Raw genomic sequence first — 27,819 nt, 5'->3', positions numbered from 1 at the left:
TTTTTAAGTTCTCAGCGGACACAACATCTTTGTTGGTATGTGGTGCTGAGGATCGAACCCGGGCCGCACGCATGCCAGGCGAGTGCGCTACCGCTTGAGCCACATCCCTAGCCCCTGGAATTAGATTTCTAAAATTAAAAAAATACATGCATTCTTATAAGTGATTACTACTGGCTTTAACTCTAAAATATTTAAGCTCCAGAAAATAAAACTTAAGAATGCCTATTTAAGGGGCAAAACATGTTTTTCAGTTCATTAAACCTGCTGGCTTTTAAAAAGGGTTTCTTTGGCATGAAAGGAAAACAGGAGACATACAAACTTTGTAGTTGTAAACGAACAAATGAGGGTACACACTTTCTGAAATACAAATCTCACTAAATAAGAGTGTTTACTAAAAAACCCTACATGTCAAGGGAACTAGAAAAGTTTATAAATGTTTCTAAGAAATTTAAATCAATTCACTATGTAACAAATCCAGTAACAAATATCTTTATACAATCTTTAAAAGCCAGGTCTGAATCCATATGGTTAAGTTATTTACCAAATTGTACATAATCTCAGCAAACTGTTAAGAAAATTGATAAATATTCATACAGCAATTAGGTGTTCATGAAAATAATAACTAAAGCTTATTTTTCAGTTTTATAAAAACCTCACAATTATAATTACACTGAAACTCATTATAACCCCTGCATTGTATAAATTATTAGATTAAGTTTTGGCACATCCATGGTCTTTATTTCTAGTCTTTCTCTCATGAAGATTATAACACTGAGTTGCTACCAACAGGGGTTTTGATCTCCTAACAAGCTGTGCTAAGCCAGGCCTTCTTTGGCCAGGTATTTACCACCCCCACTCCTCCTGCCTTTTGACTAATTACAAATTACCAGATGACCAGCTAGGGTTAGGGTAATACTTTGCTTAACCTGGTTTGCTCAGAAACAAAAACACAGCCTTTGGCCTCATGACCATGAGTGATTTTTCAGAATTTAAAAGTGTAAATGTTACAAACCTCCATGTTCCAAGTAGACCACTGGTGAAATACAAAGATCAATTTCATTTAGAAATGAAATGATTTTTAAATTCATCTAAAATGAGAAACTGTTAGGCCTAACTACAAATCATGCTTTAAGGCTAAAAGGATAGGAGAGTCTCATCAAAAACCAATTTTTGACACTTAAATCTGTGCATCTCTGCAACTTAAAGTTCTAAGAACAAAACTGAAAGAGCTGCATTTCTCAGAAAACCACATCATCCGTGGGCAGTGTGTTCTTTTGCCCAGAGGCAATTTGTGATCTTTTTATTTCATATTTTAATAAATTAGAAAGTGTAAAATATGCTTTTCTGTTATTACTTACATATTATCTAAAGCTGTGCTGACCAATACAGTTGCCACTGACCACATGTGACTAGTTTCAATTAATAAAATTAAAAATTCAGTACTTCATTCACAGTAGTCACAACTAAGGGCTCAGTAGCTATTTGTGACTAGTGGCTACCATACTGAAGAGTGCAAGGAGCATTTCCATCTTCAGAGAACTCATCTGAAAAAAGTGCAGCTGCTCTATATGCTCATGAGATTTTTTTTTAACCCCTATTTTTAAGTTTATTGAACATCACTATACCTCTGGCTACAGGTTAAACCTAATCTGAGTCAAGGTATAAACCAACTGCATCAATTGGTGTTTAAGAGTGAATATTTATAAAGTATTTTGAGTTCACATAAGACCCAAGTAAATCATGAATTAGATATTTTCACATTACCATAAAGAACAAATGAATATTTGTCATGCACAATAAAAATGTAGGAGTCATATGACGAAAACAGATCATCTAATCCTACTGATATCCAAAAATCTTGAAATTATGAAAGCATGCATAACTACTAATTTAAAGTTTCCGCAAGAAGAGGGCAAAAAGCCCTTTTCTACCTCAGTGCTCTATTAAAATAGTGCTCTATTTTACCTTTGTGTCTTAGCAAAAGGGAAAAATATTACTAACACAAGGAGGCACTATACAAAAAATAGTAAACTAAAACAAAAATTCTCAGAAATAAACTGCTATGGAATAAATAACTTTCAGTTTAATGCACGCAAAAAACTCTCATGTGTACTGATATCTGACATATGAACTGAGTACTTTTAGAAAAATCAAGTTCATGTTACTTTCAAATTTACTTTGTCAGAACACAAAGTAGAACAAACACAACTATTTATTACTGCTTCCAAATAACTCTTGGATGGGAGGCAGGAAGTGGGAACATTATAGATTGCTTCTTGTTTCTCTGAGTAAAAGCAAAAAACAAACCAAAAAAAAAAAAAAATCACAAATGCACACAGCTGTATCTTAAAGAAAAATGCAAACACAACTTAACCATACTTTATTTGACTGCATCTTATTTAGACAGCTTGCACATTTCAAATCCCATTAAATCTCTCTCTCCAAAAGAATATGGGACAATAAGAGAAAATTATGCAGCAATATCCAGTCATCAAACAGCAGTCCAATATTTTGAGATACACGTGATATTTTATAGATACTCAACTCATATCTGACGTCAATATAATTTATGGTTATGTTTTTACAAACCTGAAAGCCCTGTAACATTATAGCACTCATTTTAATGATGTCATGGTGCACTGAAAAATAACTCTGATGCGCTACTAATTTGATTTTATCTACGCTCCTCCAAAGTGATGAACTTCATGATTTTTTAGACACCATAATAAATATACACATCCAGTCTTATACATGTCAGCCAACATCATAACACAGGGCAAGGTAAAGTTGAAACGTGACAAACAAACTCCTTTACATAGATTTGTCGAGCAAGGGGGGAGGGTAATTTGGAGAAGAGAGAGGCAAAAAATATCAAAACCAATTTTTTAATAGTACTTTTTTCTTATTTTGCTGGCTTCAACTTCAAAAACTACTGTCTGGTTTCTGATCTGTGGACTTCTCTAGAGTAAGTAGCTTCATCCCAAGGTAAGGGAAATAATAGCCCACATACCAAAAATGAGAGTATACCCGTTAGCTTCTTTAACACTAACATATATAGCTTCATGGTAGCATGTATAAAAATGTTCAGCAGTACCAACTGCTAAACCAGTGTCAGTGGATAAAGTACAGTCAGTCTTAAAGAGGCAGCACCCCATTAAAAGAAAGTTGCACCAATTTTGCTCAGTTTTAGCCAAGTGAACCCACTCTATCAATTATAAATGGAACTGTTTCAAGCTGATATGAGAAAAATGTAAGTCTGTTATCAAAGTAAGTGAATGTTTGATGCTATTTCAACTGGAAGAGAGACTTTTAATTTTGGTGCTGGATTATCATGCTAGAGATTAAAATTTTAGGTGAACAATTTTTGCACACCTAATTAAAGACATAAGGTACACTGATATTAAACATACACCAGCTGAACAATATGGCATCCATTTCACTTTTTAGTCACATGGTTAAGGTCATGTTTACAAATGCCCAAGCAATCAATTTAGTTAATTCAGCAATTCTGGGGTTAAAGGTCAGTAGTTAGGGTTTCCTTAACATTCTGGCAAAAACATTAAAAAATGGTTGAACTGATAATTAGCATGTATCTACAACTGTCCCCATTATTTGAGTCAATCAAATGTACATTCAACAACAATCATTACCTAAGAACCAAATACAAGGCTATAAAATATAACTTGATGACACATGTAACACTGTTTCAGCTAATTTCCTTCTTATTAAAAAATAATAACAGAAGCATCGATATGACTGGCGTTCTTCTAAATGCTAGAGCCCAAATGAAGTTTGATCAAAAACAGACTCAAACTGGTCAGCTGAAAAGCTGAATACTATGGTGGTGATATTTGTTGATAGAACCAATATTCTGCCCATTAACATTAAGCTTTTAAATAAAATGTAAAATGGAAATGTTTTCTTTAAAATAAGGAATTATAAATGATCCCACCAGGAGGAACTTTAGTTTTCATCAAATATAAATTGTTTATTTTAAAAGTTCTTGTAATCATGTTCACTTTGAAAACACTATACTGAGCAAAGAGCAGCTTTCCTTAAAAAAAAAAAAAAAAAAAAAAAGCAACAAACTTTCCTGAAAAGGGGCCTTTACCAACTGTTAATGGAGGTAGGGTTTTAAAAATACAGTAATTATACTCATAAAATATTCAAACCAAATCCTAGAGCAGAAGTATATCCAAATGAAAATGACAACATAGATTCCTACAAAAGAGTTTTCACAGAGAATGAATCTTTTTTTTTCTTATGGGTACCTAGGTTTTCCAGTTAAATAAATTATCCATCACAGATTTACCGACTCAACTGAAAGCAATTAACTTGAAAATTCGTTACATTGCACTGATTAGCCAAAACACAATGTAATTAATAAACATGGTAGCTGTTCAGAAAACCCAAAGAACTCATTAAAAAAGATTTTCATTTCTCCCTTTTGTGTGTTTCTGGAGGAACAAAGCAAAGCTCCCCTGACAATCTGCTCAGACAAGTGAAAAGAAAATAAAAGCAGCTTAAAATGGATACAATGCACCTTGAAATTTATTTCCAAGATGAAGAATCAAAAGTGAAGCATTTTAAGAAACAAAAGCAACGTGAATCCAAGTTAAGTGGGAAAAAAATTCCAGCTACTTTATAAAAGCTGTTCCTCACAGCTTAGCAATAATTTTGATTAAATAAAATCACACCAATTTACATTAATTTTCTGTTCTTTTCCAAAAATTCCCTCTCCAAAAAAACAAAGCAAAACAAAAAAGTGCATCCAAAACCCAGCAATTCCCTGCTCTCTCAACTTTTCTCATCCCTTTTGAGCCATTCCTCTGAGGTTTTCCAAATAGATTTCAACCTCTTACTGTAAAGAAAGAAGGGACTTCTAAAGTAAACCACTCTGTCACTCACCTGGAAAAAGTATCCAAATTATAAAAATCTGAAATAATTTATTATCAAATTTAGAATTTAAATAAAAACAAAGTTTTCTTGTAAAAGCCTTAAAGAAAAGGAAAAGACAGCATGCATTCAAAACCTAGAGATGAAGACAAATATACTTATCTACACAGGCACTGGCAGACGAAATTTAATTGTTATCTTTACTTATTGTAAAACAATACCCCATCCTACATTTTTTTTTCATTCACTAATCACTGAGGTACCAATATTCAAGAATGGAAAATTTAATATTGAAAAAAATAAAACCTAAAATTGAAGCTTTTCCCTCACCCCTTTCAGAAACTATGGCAGGTTTTGTGTGAAATGTTAGTATACTTAGAGACTTTTACAATCTACATTGGCTTTTTTAAGGAACAAAAATCATGTTCCATTTACTGGTTCTGTGATAAAATGATCACTATGCAAATAACATTGTCAGCAGACTCTGAAAATGAACAAATCTTGGCTATCAACTGGCACATCTTGTTGGTACCAAAAGAACTCTTGAAGTTTAAAACAATCTCTTTTAATTCAGAACAAATGCGCCATGCCAAAGTGCAACAAATATTGTGCGACACTCAATGAGACATTGACAGGTAAGAGCTGCATGGAAATTACTAAATCCACCTGCAAAGCAATTCTGTACAAATTGCATTGCATGCAAATGTCGATTCTGTGTTGTTGGAAGTTGTTCCTTGATGTCAATTTCTCAACGCAGCCACAGTTTAAGTCGCAGTGCATCAACTCCATTTAAATAGTATCTGAACAGCCTCTTATCTCGAACAAAACCAAGATTTTCATAAAGTTTCAAAGCAGACTTATTTGTTATTTCTGTTTCCAAAACAACCTTTAAAGAAATGAGAGAATTAAGTTAAAATCTCATAATTTGGAAAACTTAAAAGATATAATCAGATTAAATATTTAAAAAATATATACTTTTAAATTGATTTGAAAACAATATTTATGATACACAGAAAAAAGTCATCAAAACGTTAACAGTAATTATCTTTGAGTCAAGGAGGGGATGAATCCCTGGGGCTTATTTTCTGTTCCACTGATTTTTTGACATTTGAAATCTTTTAAAATGAGAATACATCTCTTAAACTAAAACAAAGATGAACTATTTCCCTATAGAGAAAAATTTAGGTGACAAAAGATGAAGGGGAAAAGAAAGAAAAATCATCAAAGGTTTAAAAAGTAAACCAGTACTTAAAACTATTCAGCTTGACCTCTTGTTCCTCTATTTTCATTACATGTCATTGTTCATCCTGGTAACAACTACCACATTTATCTAGAGTCTAGACCAGAGTCTGCAAACTACAGACTTTGAGCCAAATGTGCCTGCTGCTGGGTTTTGTAAATAAAGTTTTACTGGAATATAGCCATACCCAGTTGTTTACATGCCTATGACTGCTTTCTTGGCACAGGGCAGAGCTGAGCAGTTGCCACACAAAGCTATGGTCCATAAAGCCTATAAATATTTAGTACCTGGCCTTTTGCAGAGAAAGTCTGATAATTCAGATCAGTAATACTCAAACTTTAGGGTAGGTTAAAATAGATATCATTACATAAATAAACATAATTCTATTTGCCTTTTCTATTGATTCTCACCTACCTCACTGAAGAATTATCAATATAGTGAGCTATAGTTACTATTATGGTGTCATAACACTTAGGTATTTATAGAGTGGAAAGAAAAAATGGCAAAGTACAATAAAAGAAAGGTCCAAGTAAAGCATATGAAGCTATTCCTGTGCTATCTCAAACTATCAAGGCAAGAATTAAAATAACAGATGTAAATAGAGAAAAGGCAGTACCCTTTGACTTATCATATCCAAAATTGAATTCATGGCCTGATCTTTCTCTATAATTCTATATCTCTGTAAATAGGATTTCTATAACACCACACCAAAGCTTCAGATCTGAAACTCAGGATCATCTTTGAAACTTTACTCTCCACCCACCTACAAACATCCAGTGAATACTGTCAATTCCCTCAAAAACTATTGTCTCAAATTGGTTCTCTTTCCATTCCCACTCATACCACTCTAGTCCAAGCTCCCATCAAATCTTATTGTAATTTTAAGAGTTCCCTAACTCAAGAGGTCTCCCACCATCTACAAGTAGTGATGTTCTTAACACCCTACTTATAATAATTTACTGACTCTTTTATCCTCAAGATGAAGTCCACAATCTAAAAATAATCTAGAATCCTAAAATTTACATTAAAATATGGCCTCAATGTTTCCAACTTTGCTTTAAGTTTCTCTCCTACTATTTTTATGTTCAACACTGAATTTTCAGTCTCTGGAACCTACCATGAAAAGACTATTCCTTCTATCCCCATTGTTTTGGGCCTTGGCCTTCCCTTTCAGATTAGAGGGAATACTCATTTCCTTTTATACTAATCCTACAACCACTGGACTGCTCCAATGAAACATTCAATACATGTGTCACCTTTCCTAGCTGGTGAGCCTAATGGGCAGGGACAATGCAAACCACCTTCACACCTGTTTCCTCTGCACCATACTGTCTACCACACTGAAATCTCTTAAATATTTGTTAATAAAATATGTCCTTAGCATCTTTCATTGTATGATATACATTACATGAATATTACAAAAAAGGTATTGCCATGCTTTTAAATGATCAGAGAATATAAAGCATCTCCTGAAAGCAATTACCAATGCAATTAACCCATAAAAGCAAATAGCATGCTAAATCCAAACCTTTGAAAGATTTTTAAAAAGCAAGTAATTGACAGTTCAGGATCAAGTGAAATATTCCTAGGAAGACTTTTATACAGCAAATAAATTAAAGAATTAAAATTCAATTTCTCTCTGCTCTTAAACACACACACAACACACACACAATTCAATTTTTAGTCTAGTAATGTATGTCATGCTACAATTTGAAACATTCCTGTCTGATTAATGCAAGTTTTCAGTTTTGAACAATTCTGTTGGGTAATTCCTGGAATTCTGTTATTAGGTCAGCACCTAATTACAGCTAAAATTTTAAATCAAGGCCATGTATATGAGAACCACTAAAGCTGTAACAATGTAAAATTTGTAACTGACTTCATAAAAATAAAAAGAATTATGTCATTTTATTTTTGCAGCAAACCTATGAAGAACATATGGCTACCTATATTTTACAGATGAATAAAACTTAAGACAACCAGTAGAGTAAGGACAAACCAGAGTCCAAATATGAACCAGAGCTTAGTAGTAACCAATCTTCTGTACTTTCCCCAATTGTTTCCCAGAATAAAATAAAGCAGCAAAAAGGAGATCAAACCTACATAGGACAGGATAAAGGGGATCTAAGTCCACCTTCATTAATACTCAGCCATCTAAAAATATTCAGAACACATCAAAGGCTCACTATAGCTACACAAACACAATTGAGGTGTGGTTAGGAATTTAATTCTGGTTTGTCATCATCTTGACAGATTAATAAAATAAAGCCCAATTACACAGAAAAAAATTACATAAAAGGCTACTCTAATTAAAATGTAAAGATTCCCTTAGCACACTCACATTTTCTAAATAAAGATACCATATATTATTTGACACAACTGAAAATGCTAGGAAAAGATAACTACTTTTAAATACTTAACTACTTAAATTTTTATGTTAAAAGAAAATTTGGGTTTACACTGGAAATTTACTTAAAGCTTCTCTTACTCTTCAACATGGAAGTATTACATAAGAAACCAAAGGATAATTGAGGATTTTTTTGATCATAAAGAAACATGACAGGGGCTGGGGATGTGGCTCAAGCGGTAGTGCGTTCGCCTGGCATGCGTGCGGCCCGGGTTCGATCCTCAGCACCACATACCAACAAAGATGTTGTGTCCGCCGAGAACTAAAAAATAAAAATATTAAAAATTCTCTCTCTCTCTCTCTCACTCTCTCTTTAAAAAAAAAAAGAAAAGAAACATGACAAAGTTGAATCCTATTTAACAGAGAAAAGGAGTTACTATGATATTCCATTGATTCTCTCAGCAACAACCATTATCAGGGCAAGCCAAATCTCTATGATTTAGATCAGTATTTTTCAATATTCTAAGCTGGAAGATTCTAGAGAGCAGGCATGTCCACTGGCATACTGTATGTCAACTAGCAGACCTTCCACTGGTATTTGTTGAACAACTAATTATTGCTCTTAACAACATCCTACTATGATCAGAATTACCATCATATTGCAAAGTGATGGTAGAAAAAGTTAAATAATGTTCTTATAATCACACAGATGCTAAGTGGCCAGTTCTTTAATTAGGCCAAACTATTTATGCCAAATCCTTTTTGTGTATGTGTGTGGGGTGGGGAGAGGGGGGTAGCAGAGATTGAACTCAGGGGCACTCAGCCACTGAGCCATATCCCCAGATCTATTTTGTATTTTATTTAGAGACAGGGTCTCAATGAGTTGCTTAGCGCCTTGCTTTGAACTCGAAATCCTCCTGCCTTCCAAGCAGCTGGGATTACAGGTGTGTGCCACTGTGCCGGCCAAATCCTTACATTTTAATAACTCCATTTTATTCTATTATTTACCCAGCAGACTATATAACCAAGCCAAAAATACATTTCTAATGAAATAAAAATGTTAAACATATAATTTAATAATTATATGTTTATAATGTTAAACATTATAAACATATAATTATTAAACACATTTAAAAATGTAATGATAAATATATAATTAAAGTGCTAAGAAGTCATCAGTTACAATATCAGGGTGAAAAAAAAATGAATGATTGGATCTTCCTACCCTTACATGTATTTATTCTAACCAAAAAATAACTTAATCTAGTTTAGTCATTATTGCTAATATATTTTATTCTTTTAATAGTATAAAATACAGTAGACCATTACACATCTAGAATTTACCAAAATGTCATGTGTATTACTTGTATATTGCTAGAAATAAGCATTAGGAAAAAAGCAAATTAAGCTGTAGGGGAAGTCTTGGGTTTAAAAGCAAATTGTAAACAATATACAATAAGTTACAGAGATATTATTTACACAAAAGAGAAACTACCTATTAAAACTAAACATGTGCATTTTAGGAAATGGCAATACCAAAATGTATATGCTAGAAAGGTAGGCAGTAGATTTTTTATATTTTCCAAGTTTTCTGTACTAAACATTACAGAAAAGGGAGAAATGCACAAGGCCTCAGGTTCAATCCTAAGTACAGGGCAGGGAAAGGACATGATTTTCAACCAAAAACATTTTAAGGTTATATACTACACATTTAAGTTCCATTAAGAAATTCTAGGGACTGGAGTTGCGGCTCAGAGGTCAAGCGCTTGCCTAGCATTTGTGAGGCACTGGGTTCAATTCTCAGCACCACATATAAATAAATAAAGGTCCATCAACAACTATTAAAATATTTTTTAAAAAGAAATTCTGATTCTATTGTATTATGATCATATTTCCTTCTGGATATTAATAATCATATCTTGAATCTTAAAAAAAATTTTTTTCCAAGGATAGCTATAGTTTAAAACAGTAAAAGTCCTGTTAACTAGACTGATCAATTACATGTACATACACTAATTTATTTCAGAAAAAAATACAAAAAATAGTTACCATGCAGATATACTATAATTAGGTTTACAGATTTTACTTATAAAATCATATTTTAGGAACTCACTCAAGTAATCTGTATTTATCTTACCCTTTAATGTGAAACACAAACCTGATACTTGTCTTAGCTGCTATACATATGGCAGCCAGAGCATGGAGGTATAACCAAATTCAAGCTAAAGGAGATCAGCATATGGATACTACACTTTTTAGTCATGAAACAACAAATCCACTTTTTTTAAAATTTTTTTTTTAGTTATAGATAGACACAATATTTTTATTTTGTTTATTTATTTTTATATGGCACTGAGGATCAAACCCAGTGCCTCACATCTGCAAGGAAAGTGCTCTGCCACTGAGCCACAACCCCAGCCCTATTTATTTCTTTTTTATGATGCTATAATTTTTTTGGTTGGTATGCCAAATGTAAAGAAGTGAAAAATAGCTCTGCTGTTTTAACATGTTTAATTTTGATATAAAATGTTGGCAAAATCACAGTAAGGCAAAGTGAAGATATCTACTGAGCCAGAATAAAGTAGAATTATTATTCTTTGGGCAACCACATGATCTATATTTCAACTCTATTTACTAACTTTTGCTTTTTAAATTCTGAAATTAAAATGGCTAGTAGAATAAAGAACAATATAAACATTAAAGTCACATATTCAGTAAAGAGAAAATATAAATTGATAGGATGTGCATTTATCTGTTAATAGGTCCACAGAGTTAAAAATATCTTTGTAAGAATATTAGAAACAGCAGCACAATCTAAGTTACAGAAAATGTAATTTAAGGGCTAGGGATGTAGCTCAGTGATAGAACTACATGCATGCAGCCCTGGGTTTAAGAAAGAGAGAAAGAGAAGGGGGTGGGAAGGGGGGGGGAGAAAAAGGAAAGAGGGAAAGGAGAGAAAAGGAAGTAATTTAAAATTCTTAGGGCTGGAAGTGTAGTTCAATAGTGGAGAGCCTGCTTTGCATACTCAAGGCACTGGGTTGAATCCCAGGCATCATAATAACAAAAACAAACAAAGATAGGTTTTCAGATAAGCTATTATTTCTTGACCCTTTAAAAGAAAGGAAGCTTGGCCTAATTTAATGAAAGTAAAATTACATGTTTAATGTTTGATAACTGGTCACTATATTCTTAGAGAATTAAAATTTCAAATTTTTCCTCAAAACAATAAAGAGCAATTTCTTTTCTTTCTTTCTTTTTTTTTGGCACTAGGGATTGAACCCAGGAACATTTTACCACTAAGTCACATTCCCAGCCCCTTTTATTTTTTATTCTGAGACAAGGGTCTCACTAAATTGCTGAGGGTCTAAGTTGCTAAGGCTGGCCTCAAACTTGCAATCCTCCTTACCTCAGCCTCCTGAGTCTCTCTGATTAAAGGCATGAGCCACTGCACCTAGCACATTTTATTTATTTATTTTTTAACCAAAACATATTTTAACAACTTGGCTAATTCTGCAGAAGCCTTTTGCTTTTTAAATGTTAGGCATTGTATACAAAAAAAAAAATAAAAATAAGGCAATTGCTGTTCTTAGAAAGCTTCCATAAAGTTAAAAAAAAAAAAAAGGCAAGTTAACAACTCATATAAGCCATAATTCAAATGTGCTCCTTAAAATAGAGGTATAAACACTATGCTAGCAACATAGAACTAATGACTCAACAAATATTTATGAACCGTTTACTCTATCACAAATGCAACCTAAGTACTTAGAATATAGCAATAACATGATAAGGCATCTCTGTCCCTCAGTGGTTAAGGCACAGACACTGAAAGTGAATGTAAGTGCAGAAAGTATTTAAAAAAAAAAAAAAAAAAAGAGTCAAGAAAAACACAGAAGGTGCAACTGATCTGTTCAAAAAATTAAGAAAAACTAGGTACTACTGTTGGTATTAAATTGGGTCTTAAAAGACTGAGAAATATTTTAATAAGTAGGAAAAAACCAAGAAGCTACTGGATCTAGAAGATACATCAATGAAAAAGCAGTTTTACAATAGTGGAAGGGCAGAAACCAAACCAAATGGATAAAATGATAAAGAAACAAAAGCAACACATACACTATACTATCAAAAATTAAAAGTGAAAAAGTGTTGCTGTTCTGGTTTAAAACTAAAGGAAAGGGGAGTGAAAGCATAAACAAGAGCTCTGTCCCTTCATACAGTAAATAATCTGAGCAATGTGGGACACAGATAAGCAATAAAAAAAAAAAAAAAATCAAGGAAAAGTTCTCTAATCCTGAAGCAAAGATACTCAATTGCAAGAATAAATCATGTAAGATGAAAAAGTTCATGGAGAAACCATTGCCATGAACATTAAACCTAACATTAAGCAATATTCATTGCTTTAAAAGGAAGAAAAATGAACCAGCATTAGATTTTCAGGCCCACAATGAAAAGACTGTTCTATCCTAAAGTATATCACTAACTTAGGATTTAACCTTGAGACTAAACATTAGCATCAAATTCTCTGTATCATACCTTAGAACTTTCAAAGAAAAGCCAATACTATATTAATATAAATGTGATCAATTAAGGTAAAGTACACAGCCTCAGGGTAATTCATAAAAGGCTTAACCATAGAAACAGAATACTCCCTGCCTCTAACCTTCCCACCAGAAATGACTCTATTCAACAGAAGATCAAAACAGTCTGTCAAACCCAAAGAATTCTCCAAACTGCTAAGTAACGTTTTATAAAGCCTGACTTTTCTTCTTGATGAGCTAAGCTAGCATGGCAGTGGTCCAAACATAGAGACCTACATTCATGAACTCATCCAGTTCAATTACCTCCTGCAAATTTAGTTACCAGCCATGTAAATGGCTTGGATTTCTGATATTTTACTTTTGGATACTGAAAGCTATCATAAATGATGTGAGTTCCTTCACCAACCAAGAGCTATCCATTAAGAGTAAAATGAAATATCTTTAAATCCTAAAATGACTTCACTGTGCTACCCAATGTCTATAGGCCATATATCATATAACCATTATTTAGTGTGATTAGAAGTATAGACTAAGGTGAACCAGGAGCTTGAAAATACTCTGTAGTAAATCTCTGTTTTAACATGAAAACACATTGAGATGGTGTTAAATAAAAACAATTATTACTGCACAAGAATGATTTCATTTGTACAAAAAAGTTACACACTTACATAAAGGTATACCTAGCAAATGGAAGGATGCTTATTAGCTATAGGTGGAAAGAAGGATAAAGAATTAAAGAGGGGCTGGGATTTCGGTTCAGTGGTAGAGCACTTGCTTCACACTTGTTAGGCACTGGGTTCAATCCTCAGCACCACATAAAAAGTAAATAAATCAAATAAAGGTATTTCTACAAATAAAAAAAATTAAAAAAAAAAAAAGAATTAAAAGAGTGTTGCTAGGCATGGTAGCGCATGTCTGTAATCCCAGTGATTGGGAGGCTGAGACAGGAGTATGACTGGCTCAAAACCAGCCTCAGTAACCTCTCAAGGCTCTAAGTAACCTAGCAAGGCCCAGTCTCAAAATAAAAAGAAAAGGCTGGCTCAGTAGTTAAACACCCATGGGTTCAATCCTTGGTACTAAAAAAAAAAAAAGAGAAAAGTGTGAAGATGGTGGATGGTGATTTTGTAAACAAAATACATAATTAATATCTATATAAATTTTAGACCTAAAAAAAACCCTGTTTTTTTTAAAAAAAAAAAGTCACGAAAACGAATTATTTATAATCTGTTGAAAAAATTATCTAATTTCATGTACTTTGAGAACTTTCTAAGGCACATTTGCACACCCCCCCCCCACAAGACAACTGTCTTGAGAAGTACAATACAACTTTTCTCCTCCTTGGTTACCACTGTCATAGTAAAGACATCTGTACTTCTCTAGTTTGAGTTTGTTCCCTTCCACACTGTACAACAGTAAATGTTAACATCCCAATCATCACTGATGTTTACTGAGTACATACATAAAGCACAATGTTGTAAGATATTAACAAATTATATCTGCCATTAGGCCTTAAAAATAAGTTGAAAAGAGAAGATTCCCTTAAATTAATATACAGAAGGTTTTACACTTAAAAAGTCATTCCCTGACACCCTTATCATTTATGCTTAATGCTTAGAGATTTTTTCAAGTGTGAAATATCCTTAACATGGACTGATACTTTTCCCATAGTTTAAAAAGAAAAAGATATTAGACACTAAGACTAAGGTGAATTCTTAAACAAATTAAAATTTGGTTTGTAGTAAGACCTACCTTAAATGACTTAACTGATAAAAAAGTTATATAAACCAGTTATTTACCAAAAATGTCTAAGATTTCACCTTTACATTTTGAAGATTTTTTAGCTCCATTATCTTAAAATTTATTCTATGTCACAATTTATGTTTTTTAAATAGAATGTAATTCTCGATGCATTTGTGTAATAAGCTTCCAAGTAAAATGTTACTTTTATTATAGAATATTTATAAAATACTCAGTATAATACTGCCTAGGATAAAGGCATTAAACATTAAGAAAAACTTACCTCATCACAGTCTCCTTCAACCATGGCATATATAGCTTTCTTAACCAAGTTAGTACCTAGAATATAGATCTGAGCATTAATGAAGGAAAAATATTATTAATTTATTAAAGAACCTAACATCATATTCATAATAAGCACAGATATGTAAAATGTTAGGCTCTATCATGAATGCAGATATGCTGATCGCCTCAAATTAAGTGCGAAAAAATAATTTAGATATAAGCTGAGAGGAACCAAAGGGAATTTAGACACAAACAATTTAAGGTTCCTCTTGAAAGAATTATCTCCTGATACATTCTTTTTTCTAAGATGTAATTATTTGCCCCAAGCAGGAGTTTGTTTTATTGTTTGAAGGTAGGAAGAAAGGAAAAAGAGATGGCCAGAGCAACCATGATGTGATATGGCCAGAGCAATCCATGACTACCATGTGCTAGCCAGAACTTACTGCACGACCTGAGCAAGGCACAAGGCAGCTTCACAGGAACTGCTCTGCCCACACCAGGCCAAGACTCAGTTCCTACAAATCTTACAGTGACCCTAGGTGCAACTAAGTTTGGCATTCTTAATGATGTCAGTGGTGCTGTTTATAAATGTCTAGCAAATGTATCCTACTTTGGATCAGAAATACCTAACACACTGAAAGAAAAAACTTCCAAATGATTTTAAGACAAAAAGACAAATTTCAGTTTAAAAACCTCTTAGTTTTCAAATCATGCATACTAGTATGTATTCATTTCATGGGACACACAAATCGTATCTGAAGGCCAGAATGTAACCCTAAAGCAACTGGTTTCTGCCCTATGAACTAGCCAAACAACTCCCTATCATTTTTCACAAGTCCTATCAGCTCTTTTCAATCCACTGAAAATTAAACTTGGTCTACAAAACAAGTCTAATTAATTAAAAATTTTTAATGGAAACTACAATACTATTAAAAAAAAAAAGTCAGTTAAACCTAATATATTGGCAGGCACAGTGGCACATGCCTATAGTCACGGCTACTTGGGAAGCTGAAGCAGGATCTTTTGAGCCCAGGAATTCAAGGCCAGCCTAGGCAACATAGTGAGACTCTGTCTCAAAAAAAGAACAAACAAAAACACCTTAACATTAAGTAAACCTATTTATGATAATTTCTCATGACATCAAATACTATATGAAATACTCTCATGTTAAGACAATAATGTTCATTTACTATTTCAAAAAGCTGCAAGTAACAAAATTGCTAATAATTAAATATTGGTACAGATATCAAGTATTATTTCATGAATACTTGCTTAAGTACATCCCACAATTTGGCATGCTTTAGACAAATGTTTGCTTACCTAAGCTTCCAATCTCCCATCATGGGGGGGAAAAAAAGCCAGTAGACACTAGAACTAGAACAGTGGTTTTTTTTTTTTTTTTTTTTTTTTTCCCTCTCTTTTGTACTGTAGATTGAACCCAGGGACCAGACTTATTTATTTACTTATTTATTTATTTTTGAGGCAGGTTCTAAGTTTTTGAGGCTGGCCTTGAAACTGCCTCAGCCTCTAGAGACATGGAGATTATAGGAGTGAGCCACTAGCCCAGCATGGTTCTTAAGTAGGCTTACTTCAGTCACTGGGGGAAGCTTTACTCCTACCTGACAGGATAAACAGGATTCCAGGGAAAAAGGCCAAAACACTTGCTTTTAAATCACCCAGGTGGTTTTTACCATTATAAACCATGAGCATAAGATTAATTAAACATGCTGGGAAAGGTAGACCCCAAAGAGGTGAATTTGGAACTAGTAAGAAATAATCAATTCTCCTTTCCTGGGCCTCCCTTAAGTTGAAATATGTTTGACAACTAGCACAAAGTAACAATAACAATTATTTCATACTTTTGGCTTGATTCAGATCCACCTAACCCAAGGATGAACAGTTTCTTCAGGGATAGAATAATGCTATTAAAAACTGCAGCATCTCTTGTACTTAATATAATGCAGAGCATTTTGAATGTGATCAGAAAGAAAAAAGGTTTGAAGATGTGAACTGATCACCTTCTACTTGTTAAAAAAATAATAATAATAATCTCTAGCCAGGTCTAATTGTGCACACCTGTAATCCCAGAGGCTTGGGAGGCTGAGATAGGAGGATGGTGAGTTCAAAGCCCGCCTCGGAAAAAGTGAGGCATAAGCAACTCAGTGAGACCCTGTCTCTAAATAAAAAACAAAATAGAGCTGGGGATGTAGCTCATTGGTTGAGTGCTCCTTAGTTCAATCCCCAGTACCCCAAAAATAATAATAATTCTCTAGCAGGGAAGAGTGGTGCACATCTTTAATCCCAGCTATTTGGAATTCCTGAGGCAGGAAGATTGATTGCAAGTTCAAGGTTGGCCTGAACAACTTAGTAAGAACCTGTCTCAAAATAAAATTAAATAAATAAAAGGGGCTGGAGATACAGATCAGTGATAGAGCACCACTGGGTTCAATCCCCATTACTACCCCCCAAAGAAATCTCTAAAATCATTAACAAGAAAAGAAATTCATTTTGAGGGCTTTCTGAATATATTACTTTAAAATAAAAACAACTTTTAATTTTCTTCCTTTACCTTCATTTCTATATTTTTACATTTAAATCTTTTGTTTTAAAACACAAAAAAAATGAAAATAACTTAAGTCACCCTTTTATTGAAATAATATTTATCTTACCAATGCCATTTCTCCTGTATTTGGAATCCACAGCTAACATGGCTATATAACCTCTGCGGAACATCTTTTTGTGCATATCCAACTTGCAAACGATGGCACCTACACACTCCTCCCCTACCATGGCCTTAAAAATAAACAAACAGTTATGAAGAATACATTGCTAAAAGGTACTGCACAATTACCCAGGGAAAACAGCAACCAACCAGCATTTTTGAAAGAGGAAGAGATAATGACAGCAACCACAAAAGTTTCAGAAATCTGAATCCCAAAACTCCTTCAAATGTTCCAGTTTTTAAAAGTCTCTCAATATTTTTAGAACATGAATTTCTCATGCTTATTAAAGCCTGGAGGAAAAAGATTTTTCACAAAGTAAACAATCAAGTACTTTATAAGATTAGACGTGAGGAACTTAAAATTACAATTACATGCAATAAAGACCTACTTAAGTTTTGGGAAGGGGGAGCAGGTGAGCAAAGTTTTTTAAAGAAAAAATGTATTCATAAGTATAAGATGAAACATTATACAATTTTCCCATCAGCAGAATATTATAAGTTTTTATAATAAAGTTTTAATGAACAATATTACATAACATTTATACCTGAATGATAAGATTTTGATCAAGAAAAAAAGTATATAAATTTTCAGGAAAAGGATTATTATTTGTAAAATATTGCTTAGATTCCAGATTTTGTTATTGAAGTATTCCAAAGACTAAGTAAATGATGGTCTTTTTTTTTTTTTTTTTTTTTTTTTATAAAGAGGAGAGAGAGAGAGAGAGAGAATTTTTAATATTTATTTTTTAGTTCTCGGCGGACACAACATCTTTGTTGGTATGTGGTGCTGAGGATCGAACCCGGGCCGCACACATGCCAGGCGAGCGCGCTACCGCTTGAGCCACATCCCCAGCCCAATGATGGTCTTAATTTTAGAATACTCCTGATTATGGGTCATTGTCATAAAGCTCTCTATAGCTCAAAATCAGAGATTTACATTAATGAATATGATTAATTATTTTGTCAGTTTCTATTTTATCAGCTTCTCAAAGTGTTAGAGGCTACATGTTAAATAAATGCTAATAATCCCCCATTTTCATTAACATTTCCAGTGTCATCACTGCAAACATATTTTAAAAATCCCAAAACTGATTAAAAAAAAGTTCTAATATTATATTCTGATGAATATAAAACAGGGTAATATCTCTAACTGTTTAATAATGTGTCAGCAAGCAGTACTTCTTTTCGGTAAATTACCTTGGCAGAAAAAACAATTTCAACAACAAAAATAGGTTGGGTTAAAAGTTAATAACAAAGCTCAATTTATACCTAAGACATATTTTAACTTTATTTGTCGTAACATTTTTTTAGCCTGTCATTATTTTTTTAGCCTGTCATTCTATAAATTTAATAATTTATTCTATAAATTGATTAAAGGCTCACTCTTTTTTTTTTTTAATAAACTGTGGAGAAATCTTTTTTAGGCAAGATAATTCTAATCCATTTCACACAAACCTAAAATAGGTCAGAAAAATCCCTTTGAAGGGATATTAAATTCAACAACCCACACTAGTTCATTTCTGTTTTATCACACTCCAAAATTATATTGGGTCAATAAACCTCTAAAATTATTTCCATTCTTTTTTTCATTTACAATAAATCAATGTGCTTTAATTCTTTTGAAAATTAAATGTTCTTTTGGCATTAAGGCCTGAAATACACACAAAAGTTATTTGATCAAACAAGTCTCTGACTTTTTTTTTTTTTTTTTTTTTTTTGGTGCTCGGGATTGAACTCAGGGCCCCTATATGCCATCTACTACTGAGCTACATGCTCAGCCACTGACAGCATTTTTTTTTCCCCTTTTCTTTTTGGTGCTAGAGATTGAACCCAGCATGCTACCACTGAGCTATACCCCCAGAGTCCTCATGACAGCATTTTCTGAATAACTCACTTCAAACACAAATATTCACATGTAAACTCATCAGATCAAATGGTACTTTAAAAGGGCTAGAAAAAAATTGTGACCTGACCTCATAAACTAAGCTCACGTGATATGAAAGAAAGTCCATATTAACCTCTGACACAAAAATAAAGGACAGCTACACCTTACAGACATTAAAGCCATTCAATCAAGAAAAAATTAAAATCACTGACTACAACTAAACAATACTTTCAAATTAAACAGGAATTTCGAACATATCTTTGTTCTTTGCTCAAGAAAGTAAAAAGCAAACAAAATACTATATTATTTCATTCTTAGACAAGATTGAATATTTTCCTAATTAAGAATCTAGAGAAGCAAAAACCAAGTTGTACATTTCATCTAAAAATAAAAGCCCAATGTACGATACACTATTAATAAAAAAGTTGCTAGTAAAGATAGATACTGCATTCTTTCATGATAAATTGTTGATAAATATACATTTACAACAATCACTAAATTGCTTTATGATATTTTTCAAATAAAAAGCTTCTGCACATACTTTTAAGACTCATGCTATTAAAATGTGTTTTTTCAAGTACTGGAATTCAAAAATCACTGGCAAGATTAAGATTTAACTCTATAAGGACAAAGGTTTGTCGGTTGATAAAATTATGAAAAACATAAATTGTGTGAAACAGAGATTACAAAATTCCAGAACACTACAAATAGAAAACTGAAGGAAGCCAGAAAGTTAAATTTAGAACAAATAAACGGAAGTACTATATTACACTGTTAGTAGTAAATTTAAGAACTTCTAAAAGGTATCAACAACCAAAATACCATGAACACTAACAGGTAAAATACAGAGTAACTGACAGTGCCTCACATTTGTACTCTTGTATTTTTACATCTGTTACGTTATTTGAAAAAAAATTATAAGAAACTTGTCATTCTTGTTAGCCAATCAAGTATTAGCAATTCTGTATGGTTCAACCCCATATATTCCATTTGACCCATTTACAGGTTACCCATGGAAATCATGAACATTTGGAGGTTTCTAATCTTTTGAGAACAATATTTTTAAGGACAACTATCCCTTAATGAAGACAACTTTGTGACGTAATGAATTGTACAAAATGAGTCAAGGGTATGCCATTTTTCCAGGTTCTTGTTACCAGAATGAGAGGCCAGACACCTAGGTTCTACCTTTACCTTTCTGATACTAAATATCTGGATAATTAAACATTTTAAGTCACTCAGATCTTTATTTTTTCATGAAAAGTAGAAAAAATTAAAAGTTGGGCATAATTCTCTCTCTAGGATCCTTACAGAAATGACTTAAAATAAACACTTGCATTTTTTAAAAAAGCAGTTCTTATGGGAAATTCACATTTAAAACATGCCAACATAAATTCCAGTCTTAAGTGGGCCTCTGTTATTTAACTACTGTTTTATTATTCAATACATCCAGATTCGTGCTTGCACTAGTGAATCTTATAGGACAACCACTTGTGCATCTCAATTTCCAGGTATTCAGAATTTAATATAAACTTTGGCTATTAAAGGCTAAAGTACAAATTAGCTGGTGAATTAAGAGGGGTCTATATAAAATCAAGACTAAAGTTTACAAATATCACATTTACCAGAGTCTAAAATGGCAGCCAAGTTGGGAGGCCTACATACTATCAGGACTCAAAGTTGACTAAATATCTTAAATGCACAACCAGTTTCTGGAACTGACAGAAAAACATCTATTTCAATTTAATATGTGACTCAAATATATACTACTGTGGGTTAACTTACAATTAAATCAATTTAAATATTTAGCAAATATAATAGCACCTGATATGACATTTGTAATAGTGTTGTAAGTCATCTTCCCATGTTCACCAACACAGACATGTCTTAGACCTTTGATACAATGCTAACAAACCTAAAAGAGAAATTTTCTACATCATAAAATAGTACCTACAGCTTAAACAAATGTATTAAATTGAAGTTTAAGCAAAATTAATGCAGAAAATAACAAAACAACCATTATCTACAATACCCAGATTATATTTTCAGATTACCACCAAACTATAGAATCAAAAAGACTTTCAAAGTATTGTCAAAACATAATGCATGAACTATTAAGTATAACCAAGCAAATGTTAGAACAATAAATAGTAATGGTAGCTTTTAGCTTCACATGTAATAAAATGTTCCTTAAAAGCATGTCACCATTCATATAATTCAATAGAAATAATATGTTATGTACAGTGATACAAAACATCCTGATCTGCAGTCAACATTTGTGTTAAAAGTTTCACACAGACTGAAATTGGGTCAATATTACTATAAAGAAATTACTGGTACTGCCAATAGTATGTAAGTTGAAAAAAATTATTCAGCTTATTCAATAGTCTTTTGGACTTACATGTAAATAAAAAACTTTTGTCAACTACACCCTACACAAGCCAAGTACCAGTGTTTAAACATATCTCTGACCAATTTCTTTTTGTAAAAAAAAGACTAGTAACAAATTCATAGGTAAGTTTCCACAAAAGAATATTTTGCTCAAGTTTCAGGAGTCTTTCAGTCACCAGAAGTGTTAGTGGCACCCTCTAGAAAAAGCAGACTGGCTACAACTCTTAATTGTCCTGTTGGAGTAAAAGGAAACAATCTCCATAATTACTGAACACACTTGTAAGATTTAATTCTCCAATGTAGCCACAGAAAGTTTACTGACAATCATGTTCACCAAAACATGTTTATGAATACACTCTTCCCTGATTATGCTGTAATCGAGATTAATAAGGCCTGTATCCGAACAGAACCAAGTTCAAATTAAATGACTGAAAAGTGCTCTGAGGATGAGGGAAGGTAATTAAAGATGGTTAAACATGACTCTAAGCTAATGTAAACAGGACACAAGACCCCCCACACACACCCCCACCCCAGTGAAACATGCATCATAAGGCTTGCTGCACTTTCATCAGTATCAAGTTAACCCAAATCATTGAGTCTTACCTTCAGAACAGTTTCATTAAATAACTAGGAATGTGTACACACATTTTACATCATGTAACATACATCTGACAAGCACAAGGATACATCCACGACCACATTCTCAAGCTCCCTGCCCTGCGTGGCCTGGATCTCAGTTGGGCTCACCCTCTTTTCATTCCATCCACTTACCAAGAAGCACAGCTGTGGCCAGTTGTGGATAAAATATCTATACGTATAAATGGAGTAGGGTTCAGACAGATCTTTGGTGATCAGTCTCATGATATCGGGCATTTGTAGCTCGGATTCATATCGGACATATCGTATCGTCCGATCCTCGCCAGGCTCGACCTCCCGGCCTGAGGGACTTCTTAAACTGCAACCAGCGGTCAGGGACGAAGACAGCAGCCGCACCTGCTCCTCTTCCTCCTCCTCCGTGCCCTCGGCCAGTCCATTGCGGGCCGCCGCGGGGTCGCTCGCAGCCGCTGCCTCTGCCAGGCTGGGGAGCGCAGTTCTTGCATTATTGGGGAGGGAGTGAAGGGGTCTCTCGCCCAAGTGTACCCCGGCTCCCTTTGTTGCAGTCGCTTTGGGGCCCCCGTCGGGGTTGGCCGTGCTCGTGGCCGCCTCGGTTGCACTCAGGACCTTGCTCTTGAGGGAAGCGGCCGCCCGGAGGTGTCGCAGTTCGGGGCTGATCAATCCGTTGAGCTGCTGCTGCTCCTGCGGCGGCTCCGGGCAGCGGAGGCACGGATGCCTCTTGGCCGCCGCCGTCGCCTCGCCGCCCGCCCGGCTCCTGCCGCCAACGCCTTCATGCTCCTCGTCGTCCTCCTCATCCTCGCTGCAGCAGGCGAGGGCAGCCCCCGCCGGGAAGGGGCAACGGGGCTCCGCCGCCGCCGGGGCCGGAGGTGCTGGTGGTGGGAGGAGGCTGCTAGGCCCAGGCGGTACCTCCGCCATCCTAGGAGCGACAGAGACCGACAGAGGAGGCCATGAGACACGACCGACGCGCGCCGAACAGAGGGGGCAGCGGGCGGGGAGCGGCGGACAAGGGGGGAACAAAGGCAGAAATCGTCCCTCACGGAGCTGCCCCCCAATTCCGTGCCGACCCCCCCGGCTCGTCAGCGCCGCCCAGTTGCTCAGCCGGCCACCGTCCCGGTCCACCCGGGCCCATCCGCCAGCCCTGTCACCCGCGGCACCTCCCCTCCCTCTCCCTGCCGCTCACCCGGCACTGGTCCCCGCCGCCGGTGCCGCCACTCCTCTTCCTCAGCCACCGCCGCCGCCTCCTTCCCCGCCGCGGCTGCCTCCACCGCCGCCAAGGATCTCACCCAGCCGCCGTCGCCGTAAAGCGCCTCGGCTGTTACCCCGGGTAAAGTTTCCTGGGCCTGGCTTTACGACACTTCCCTGCCTGCCGGCTGCCGGAGCCAAGGGAAAGGGGCGTGGAGGGAGGTGACCTGTGGAGGGGCGGGGCCGAAGGTGTCTCCCGCGGGGTTTGCGGGAGGCCGAGTGCTGATGGATGGGACTGTGGGCGGGGAAGTTATCCAGGGCTTTGGAGTCACCGGCTCCCAACCCCCTCTCCTGTTTTGGGACTCCTCGGCGCTGCGAGCTGCTGCTCCGGGGCCGGGAGGAAAGGGGAGGGGCGGGCCCGGGAGGCATTGCCCGCTCTAGTCGGTTGCGCCCACCGAGCTACTGTGAATCTTCCCAGCTCGGGGCCTGTGGACCTGGCCCCTCCCAAGTCACCTAAAAGTGCTTTTCGCAGCTGCACAACGTGTAACTTTTGCCCTGATCAGGGGCATGAGGAAGTGAGAAGCGGTTAAATGGAGCGAATCAGGGAATCAACTTGAAAAAGAGGGGAAATTTAAAGCTTTGAGTTGTGAAAATAAGAGGATGGCTGTAGAAACCTGAGCATTTACAATGTGAATGAGCTTCTTTATCCCTTTGAGACGAGAGAACAGGTAGTCCTCTTCCTTTCCCACTTCCTTCGCTCCCTTCTCCCCACCCTCACCCCGCCCCGCCCCCGCCTCCGCTGAAGAAAACTGGAGGTAAAGGGGACTTACTGGTATTGGGCTATTGCAAACACGCTTGGGGAAGGAATGACAGATAGTGAGCGAAAGAGTGAAAACGGCCTAGAAGCACGTTCCTGGTTTTTGACAAGAACTCTGATAGGTTATGAAGCACCGGTAGAGAGGTGTCTTGATCCTTCCAAGGGGTGCAGAAGGCATAGAACAGCAGCACACACTTGAGTGTGTGGATTGGCTCTTTCTGTTCTTGTCCACAATTGATGATTTTCTGCAAGTCTGAGCTGAGAGGCTAGCACACTATGTAACTCGCCTACACACTGTGCAAATATATTTTTTTAAAAAACTGTATTGTAGAACTGGTCAGGGGTGCTCAAGGTGGACGTTTCAGGCATATAATTCAATGACTGAACGTATTTTTTTTACTTTCTGCCATAATCTAAACTCTGTAAAAAGCAGGATACACTGTAGCATGTATGTTAGATACAAGTATTAGAGTTCTTGTCACGATGTTAAAGAAAAATATCACCTTTCACTGAGAGATTCAAGGTATAAGTAATAATAATAGTAAATTTTGTTACAATGTGCTAGGCACTGAACTGTCTGGTATGTATTTATTAACTCATTTAACAGATTTGTGTCCTGAAGAAATATTGACAGTTGTGTACAAATAGTGTTATAGAAGTTTGTTGATTTCAACCTCATCTTTAAAGGAAAAAATAATTCCAAACTAAGAAAGTGTCTGTATATACAAGAATGACTGGGGGCTGGAGATGTGGCTCAAGCGGTAGCGCGCTCGCCTGGCATGCGTGCGGCCCGGGTTCGATCCTCAGCACCACATACCAACAAAGATGTTGTGTCCGCCGAGAACTAAAAAATAATAAATATTAAAAAAAATTTAAAAAAAAAAAAAAAGAATGACTGAACTTACAATGCATAAATACTGTAGGATATTACTGTTAGTTATGCTCTTGTTTAAAAAGATTGAAATATGTGTAGGTACTCTTTCCATTACTATGACTGCTTTGTAAATTACTGCCATAATTTAGCAGTATAAAATAACTACTTATTATGCTTACATATTCTATGACTCAGGAAATAGCTTTTCTCTGCTTCATTATGATATGACCTCAGTGGAAGAGTCAAAGGTTGAGAAACTAGAATCATCTGTGATTTTTCACTCTAAGGCTGATGATGATTGAGGCTGAAGGTCTCAAGTTTTATCCTTGTAGTCCTCTCCATGTAGTCTTTTAGCATGAATTGGTTTGGGCTTCTTTAAAGCCTCTTGATTGGGTTCCTGGGACAAGTATCCCAAGAGAGAAAACCAGGCAGAAGCATTTCACCTTTTCTTGCCTACCCTTAGAAGTCCTGGAATGTCAGTTCTGTTGCATTGTATTTATACAGTCAGTAACAAAGTTGCATCCAAGTTCAAGGGAAAGGGAAATAAACCCTATCTCTTGATGGGAAGAGACAAGTTTCCCAAAGGCAAGGTAGGAACAGAAACATTGCTGTGGTCATTTATTTGTTTGGGTGGGTGGGTTTTGTTGTTGTTGTTGTTTTGTTTTGTTTTGTTTTTGGAAAATACAACTTCCCACAAGCACTTACATTCAAAGACCTCCTAAATACTTAAGGGGGGGGGTATACAAGATGTATAATAAATATGTGTGATTCCATTTGTTTCTTGTTTTATAGGAAAACTATATCCCCAAATCTGCATACATTGTTTAAAGATATATTTTTCAAAAATACATAGATTTTAAGTTTGTTCAGCCAAACAATGATTTGTTCAAATAATGGCTGAAAAACTGGCCCCAATGGCCTGATTCTCAAGAAAAAATGTTTAAGAGTAATTTACTTAGAATAATGTCTCTCAGTTATTCACTTTGGATTATAAACCCCTCCTAAAATACATGTGACTCTACTGGAATGAAAGAGTGGCAGCTAGTCTTCGTGTCCTTTCCATATTGGAACTTGGCCACTGAGCTTGCCCACTTGGCCACTGACTGGATATTGTCTCAGTTAATTTCAGAAGGCTGAGAATTGTAAATATTTCTTTTAGGTCAGGGACTTAAGTGTTACTCAGTTTGTGTTCCCATAACAAACACATTAAGGGGGACTTTTCTTAAGCCTTTTGGCACTCTTATTTAGTAATTCAGGATGCCTAGAATGATGAAATAAATTCTGGTCCCCTTGATAATCAATAAGCTAGTGAATTTTTTGGAATCTTAAGTTCTGGTGGCTTCTTTTTATATCCTGGTATCAAAATCCTAATGATGGCCTTATTAATCAGATGACCTCTCTAAGAAATCTCTTTATACTATGAAATTCTTCCTACTCATGTTTACTTGATATGATGATAAAATTAGTTTAGTCATAGAAATAGAATTAGTTCACTCTGATGCATGAGGTTTATTTGCCTAGTATAAGACTAAAAAGTCAGCTACCTCCATGAACAGTGACATCATATGAAAAGAAATGTTCTCAGAACAGGGCAAGTATAATCAGTGATCCTCTTCTCTCTGGGTAATTGAAATTTTCATGCTTTATAATAATACAAAGGTCACTTGTTTTTACTATTGTTTTTGTTCTCTTTTGAACAACAAAAGGATACATCTTTATTTTTTAAAGAAGAAATTCATGACTAAAGCCCCATAGCAGTTTCAAAACAAAGTCCTAAAGTAACTTCCTGAAATTAACTTGGAAATAGAAAAATTCCTAGTTCTTTCTAACAAAAAGACATTTGTGCCAGATGTGGTGGCACATGCCTGTAATCCCAGCAGCTCAGGAAGCTGAGACAGGAGGATGCAGAGTTCAAAGCCAGCCTCACAATTTAACAAGGCCCTAAGTCTCTAAAAAAAAGAGGGAGGAGGGCGGTGCACAATGGCTGGGGATGTGGCTCAGTGGTTAAGTACCCCTGGGCTCAATGCTTGGTACAAAAAAAAAAAAAGACATTTTTCTTTTATTGGCTAGATTTAGAGAGGAAACCTAGCTACGTATGTATCTATAAGGTAACTGGGAAAGAAGACATTAATAATGAAAAGATATTTTAATTATCAGCAGGATGATATTAAATGCCATTATATGACATTCAAAAATGTCATTTAAACTACATATAATTTTATGAATAAATATTTCTGTCATTTTATTTTACATGTCATTTGGTTCTTAATCCTACTGATCCTATCTATTTTAC

General features: G+C 35.4%; 1 protein-coding gene across 1 annotated transcript; it reads right to left on the bottom strand.

Annotated features, from left to right (window-relative positions):
- NAA30 (N-alpha-acetyltransferase 30, NatC catalytic subunit) lies at positions 1-23,983 on the bottom strand. The gene is made up of 5 exons (XM_081293584.1): positions 23,834-23,983; positions 22,810-23,569; positions 17,710-17,833; positions 15,039-15,094; positions 1-5,782 (listed from the first exon to the last, which is right to left on the bottom strand). Exons 2-5 carry the CDS (start codon positions 23,566-23,568, stop codon positions 5,645-5,647), a joined length of 1,077 nt encoding a protein of 358 aa, XP_081149710.1. The 5' UTR covers position 23,569; positions 23,834-23,983; the 3' UTR covers positions 1-5,644.
- Between the last annotated feature and the right edge of the window lie 3,836 nt (positions 23,984-27,819).

Source organism: Spermophilus citellus (assembly GCF_964194105.1).
Source record: "Spermophilus citellus genome assembly, chromosome: 4".
Classification (NCBI taxonomy): domain Eukaryota; kingdom Metazoa; phylum Chordata; class Mammalia; order Rodentia; family Sciuridae; genus Spermophilus; species Spermophilus citellus.
This window is presented reverse-complemented; position numbering and strand designations above follow the sequence as displayed.